The 6000-nt window shown below is 50.5% G+C and overlaps 1 protein-coding gene across 5 annotated transcripts in view; it reads left to right on the top strand.

Moving 5' to 3' along the window:
• Window positions 1–1534: 1534 nt before the first annotated feature.
• CREBBP (CREB binding lysine acetyltransferase) overlaps window positions 1535–6000 on the top strand; it is a 149559-nt gene continuing 145093 nt past the window's right edge. For 2 of the 5 annotated variants that reach the window (XM_084761928.1, XM_084761927.1), the window contains exons 1-2: window positions 2463–2924; window positions 4817–4943. In XM_084761928.1, coding sequence (XP_084618054.1) covers window positions 4832–4943 — 112 coding nt within the window. In that variant the 5' untranslated portion in view covers window positions 2463–2924; window positions 4817–4831. Of the gene's footprint in view, window positions 1728–2462; window positions 2945–3829; window positions 4064–4816; window positions 4944–6000 lie in introns of those variants that run through there. The other 3 variants (XM_084761923.1, XM_084761924.1, XM_084761925.1) reach the window with 3 other exon arrangements.

Genomic DNA, 6000 nt, shown 5'->3' with positions numbered 1-6000 from the left:
GGTGTGCGCTTGCACACACCCCCCCCACACACACACTCGCATTTCAGTCAGTCCTCACCTTCCAACTTGCTTGAGACAACGTCTCCTTGCTGTTCAAGGCTGCAAACAGCAGGCTAGCACTCTGAAAGCTTTCAGGGCTTCTATCCTCCCTGTCATCTCACCAGAGGAGCATCAGGATTACAGATAATTACTGCCTTGCCGGGCTCTGCTTGGACTCAGGGCCTCCTGTATGCTAAGCATTTTACTCTCTGGTCCTTCTCCTCAGCCTCTTTTTTTTTTTTTAATTTTTTTTTTTTTAAGGCAGGGTCTCATGTATCCCAGTGTGGCTACAAACTTATTATGTAGCCTAGAATGAAACTGATTCTTTTTTTCCAGACAGGGTCTCTCTGGGTAAACCTTGGCTGTCCTGGACTCACTTTGTAGACCAGGCTGGCCTCGAACTCACAGCGATCCGCCTGCCTCTGCCTCCCAAGTGCTGGGGTTAAAGGCGTGAGCCACCACTGCCCGGCATGAAACTGATTCTTGATTCTCTTGCCTCCACCTCCGAAACGCTTGGATTACAAGCATGTTCCACAGGCCCAGTGCGATGCTGTGTGTATGTGTGCTCTTACTTTTGATTATTATTTATTTTTACAAAATGAAGGGGAGGGGAGGAAAGACTTAAAGCCACGTTTGCTATTGAATGCCTATAATCCCAGCACTTGAGAGATGGAGAGGGATCAGAAGTTCAAGGTAATTTTCAACTACATATCAAATTTAAAAACAGCCTGGTTACAGGCGACCCTGGCCCAGCTTTAATTTTCAAAGATCAGTCAAGGGATGCACAGCGGAATGAATCTGTCGATTTTAGCTGCGTTTTTCTCTGTCCAGGCACAGAGGACCGAGCGACTCATAGCCATTAGCTCCCGGTAGAGCTCAGCATTGGTCTGTGCAAGACCTTCCTTGTACTTGATGAAGATGTGGCTGTGTATAGCCAGAGGGCAGAACAAAAGTGCTTCCCACCCTACAGCTATGGTTTTATATCCGAGAGGCAGGAACCTGAAGGTGGGCTGTGGCTAAGGCCCAGGCCCAGAGGGCAACCAAGGAGACTGAGGCAGCCGCCAGCAGGTCAGAGGCCAAGCCTGGAGGCTCGTTCCTCGGGAGCCGAGGTTCCTAGACCACTTGGACATCCACACCCTGGCTCCAGCGAGCAGCTGGCCTCAGTCGCTAAGCCTTGTGGACTTGACAGAATGCGAGAAAGTGAGTGTACTAAGATGAAGCCTCTGGACTGTGTGGCTAGACACCCCGAAACTGGAGGACACAAAGCGGCAGCCATTCTCCGCTCCCCCCTCCCCCGCCCTGCCCCGGGATACAAGGTCTCTCTGTGTAGCCTTCGCTGTCCTGGACTCACCTTGTAGACCAGGCTGGTCTCGAACTCACAGAGATCCCCTTGCCTCTGCCTTGCGAGTGCTGGGATTAAAGGCGTGCGCCACCGCGCCCGGCTGCCATCCATTTTCTAAATTATCTTCCATGCCTATATTAAAGGAGCTCTAATCAGCTGAAAGTTTGAGGCAGCTTGGAGTTACTTAAGGCGGCAAGAGCGGCTGAGGCAGATCAGACTGGCCTGTGGGACAGATTGCCTTCCTCGACTTTTGAGGTCGCATGGCGCCGCCCATTGTGGATACTGCCACCCCTGAGCACGTGACCCTGAACTGTAAAGATAACACCATGAGCCACAGAGCGAGACAGTAAGCACCATTCCTCCGTGGGTTTTTTGGTTTGGGGTTTTATTTTTTGTTTTTTCCGAGTCAAGGTTTCTCTATGTAGCCCTGGCTTTCCTGGACTCCCAGACTGGTCTCAACAGAGATCAGCCTGCCTCTGCCTCCTGGGTGCTGGGATTACAGGGGTGTCTTGGCTCCTCTAGGGTTTTTTGTGTTTCTTGCCATGACTTCTCTTAGGATAGACTGTGACCTGAAAGTGTGAGCCTAAAACACCCCTTCCTCCTTCTCGGGGTGGTTCTGCTCAGTATTTTAACACAGCACCAGAAAGAAAACTAGAAAAAAGGGGGTTGTAAAAGCTAGCCGGGCGTGGTGGCGCACGCCTTTTATCCCAGCACTTGGGAGGCAGAGGCAGGCAGATCGCTGTTAGTTTGAGGCCAGCCTGGACTACAAAGCGAGTCCAGGACAGCCAGGGCTACACAGAGAAAGCTTGTCTCCAAAAACCGGGGGAAAAAAAAAAAGGGGGGAATGGAGCCGGAGAAGAATGCTGGTGCTCTGGCGCTATTCTCTCTGCCTCCCTCACGCTCGCTCTCTCCCTCCCTCCCTCCCTCCCTCCCTCCCTCTCTGGTTTTTCGAGACAGGGTTTCTCTGTGTAGCCTTAGCTGTCCTAGACTCACTTTGTAGACCAGGCTCGCTCGAACTCACAATGATCCTCCTGCCTCTGCCTCCGGAGTGCTGAGATTAAAGGCGTGCGCCACCACGTGCCCGGTAAAACCTTTCTCTTTTTCTATGCTGTCTGGGAGTCCGGGACTATTTGCTGGATTCACGCACACAGTTCCTAGCCTTCGGAAAGCCTACACAGATACACCCGGAGGCGTGTCCCCTGGGTGATTTCAATTCATTATTATTATCTGGCTGTCCTGGAACTTCCTCCGTACACCAGCCTGGCCTCTAACTCACAGAGATCTGCCTGTCTCTGCCTCCAGGCTCCGGTTTGAAATCTCATCAAGTGAGGAACTAAGCCACGCACACCTTCACTTTCATTTTGCTTGGGGCTCCGCTGCTGAGAACCTACCCTGAAGCCATGAATAGCTTGTCTTCAGGACTTCAAACAACACAACGCAAATGCGGCTTCCTTCTACCCCTCCGGCCTCCCTGGTCCATGCAAGCTGGCTTAGATCTTCGCCTCCTGTGCTGGGAAGACTGAGGCTGCCATCACGACGCTGAGTAAGGATTGAGTGTCTCTGGTAAAATCCTCCCAGTTGGCTTTTTTTTTTTGTTTTTTTGGGTTTTGGAGACAGGTTTCCTCTATTGTAGCCTTGGCTGTCCTGGACTCACTTTGTAGATCAGGCTGGCCTCGAACTCACAGCGATCCACCTGCCTCTGCCTCCCGAGTGCTGGGCTTAAAGGCATTTACTACCAGTCCAGCTTCATCTCCACTTTTTTTTTTTTTTTTGAGACAAGTTCTCTCTGTGTAGACTTGGCTGTCCTAGACTCGCTCTGTAGACCAGGCTGGCCTCCTACTCATCCGCCTGCCTCTGCCTCCCAAGTTTTGTTTTGCTTTGTTTTGTTTTTCCAAATACAGAGTCTTAGAATGTAATCTAATCCAAGCCGGGTGTTGGCGCACGCCTTTAATCCCAGCATTTGGGAGGCAGAGGCAGGCAGATGTCTGGAGTTTGAGGACAGCCTGGTCTACAAAGTGAGTCATGGACAGGCAAGGATACACAGAGAAACCCTGTATCAAAAACCTGGGGTTGGGGATTTAGCTCAGTGGTAGAGCGCTTGCCTAGCAAGCGCAAGGCCCTGGGTTCGGTCCTCAGCTCTGGAAAAAAAAAAAAAAAAAAAAAAAAAAGACAAAAACCTAAAGAAAGAAAGAAACCCTGTCTCAAATACAAACAAACAAAAACCAAGCAAAGAAAAAAGGAAGAATGAATGTAATCCAAACTGGACTTGAACTCACTCTGCAGCCCTGGCAGGCCTCTAGATCATGGCAATACCTCAGCTCCTCCTGAGTGCTGAGATTGCAGGCATTCGCCTCTGAGCAGAGCCAGATGTATTTTTCTATCATGTGTAGGTTTCTACAGACACACTCCAATCTCTGAGATACAGGGCTGAAATGGTGTTCTGTGTAGCCTTGGCTGTTCCGGACTCACCTTGTAGACCAGGCTGGCCTCAAACTCACAGCGATCTGTGTGGGATTAAAGGCCTAGAGCTGGATGCCTCAGTAATGTCGATGATCAGATGTTGAAGACTTGAAAGATGCCTGGGGAGCCTGGGGTCTTCAGCTCATGGCAGACCCGGGGCAGCTGGACTCTGATGCCGGTACAGAATGTGGAAGCAGCAGGATGAGCAAGAGGAGAGGTTGGGTAGGCAGACAGCACTGCCTCCTTCCCGATGGACCTCTTCCGATCTGGACCTTTACTGCATGCTGCCCACTCTTGGGGACCTTTCTTCTTTTACTGTTTCCTGGGAACCCCCCCCACCAGACCTGCTCAGGGTCTGCCTCTTAGTTTGTTCACATAGTTCAAGCTAGAAGTCAACACAAAGTATCAGGCCCTCTCAGCTGCCAAGTGTGGCCACTGCATAGAGAATTCTAGGCTAGAAAGCATCTCCTGGATTTTGGAAGTGTGGCTTTCTGTCTTTGGCCCCCAGCTCTGTGTTAGAAGTGTTGTGTGTTGTCATTTTGTTGTCACTCTGATACTGGCTCATTATAAGAAGCCACTTCTTGTTTCTCTTCCTCTCTCCCTCTCTTCCTCTCCTGGAAGTTTTTAGAACCCTCTCTTTGTCCCAGTGTTCTAAAAATTCACAATGATGAAACAGACCCTCTGTATCATTCATCCAAACATGGGCAAGGGCTGTCTACTGTGTTGGGCACTCTTCTTTAGGGAGACCCCCGGCTATCCTCCAGCCAGACCCCTTCCCAAAGGACGAGGACCCCAGGACAGCTCCAAACAGCCTATGACAGTGACCCGCCACGACAGTGACCTATGTCTAATCCTGGAGCCTGGAGTCCATGCTACGTCAACACTGGCTTCCAGGACCTGTACTGGCATCCTCTCTGGGTCTGTCCTCCAGAGGACGGCAAACAGCCCCCCTATTGTTTATCCTCGCGCATGCAGGGTTTCCAGGACTGAATGAGTAGAGAAGACGTGACCAGAGCTAGCTGCGGAGAGCGAGGTTTCCAGATGCATGTACTCACGGCACTCCTCACGATGTGGGCAGATCCAGGCGTTGGAGGAGAGAAGAGTAGGTACAGAGCTGTCACCCTGCCCCTCACGCTGGAACAGAACCTCAAGGAACATTCTCTCTGTATCTCTGAAGTGTGCATTTGGTGTCTTAATTCACTCTCCACCTTAGTTTTTTGTTTGTTTGCTTGTTTGTTTCTTGAGACAGGGTCCCTCTGTGTAGCCTTGGTTGGTCTGGACTCTCTTTTTAGACCAGGCTGATCTCGAACTCACAGAGATCTGCCTACCTCTGCCTCCTGTGAGCCAGGAGTAAAGGCATGTGCTACCATGCCTGGGCCTCTTCACCTTAGTATTTATTTATTTATTTGTTTGTTTGTTTGTTTGTTTTATGGGTAAGAGGGTCTGTACAGGCAATGTCTGTGCACCAAAGTGCATGCCAGGTGCCCTTGGGAGCCTGAAGGGAGGATCAGATCCCCTGGGCCTGGAGATAACAGTTGTGAGCCTATGTGTGGGTGCTGGGAATACAACCCTGGGTCCTCTGGCAGAACAGTCAATATTCCTAACCACTGAGCATGTCTCCAGCCCCTTACTGATTTGTGTTTGAGACACCATCTCTCTATGTAGCCCTAGCTGGCCTGGAACTCAATATGTAGACCAGGCTAGCCTTGAATTCAGAGACCTACCTGCCTCTGCCTCCCAAGTATTGGGATCAAAGGCATGTGCCACTAAGCCTAGCTTGTCAGCACTTTTTTTATTGTTTATGTTGAGTGTCCCCATTCTGGGCTGGGCATGGTGGGGCAGAACAGCCAGGACTACAGAGAAACCCTGTCTTAAAAAAAAAAAAAAAAGCAAGCAGGTGGTGGCGGTGCACACCTTTAATCCCAGCACTTGAGGCAGAGGCAGGTAGATCACTGTGAGTTCAAGGCCAGCCTGGTTTACAAGGCTACCCAGAGAAACCTTGTCTCGAAAAACCAAAACCAACCAACCAACAACAACAACAAAACCTCATCCTAAGGGTCGGTAAGTGTTAGCCGCCATACCTTATTTTTGACAGCTAAACCTGGAGCTAATGGATTTGCCAAGACTAGCTGGCTAGTGAGCTCCAGGATCCTGCTGCT

Source organism: Acomys minous (genome assembly GCF_964271855.1).
Source record: "Acomys minous genome assembly, chromosome: 16".
In the NCBI taxonomy this organism is placed as follows: domain Eukaryota; kingdom Metazoa; phylum Chordata; class Mammalia; order Rodentia; family Muridae; genus Acomys; species Acomys minous.
This window is presented reverse-complemented; position numbering and strand designations above follow the sequence as displayed.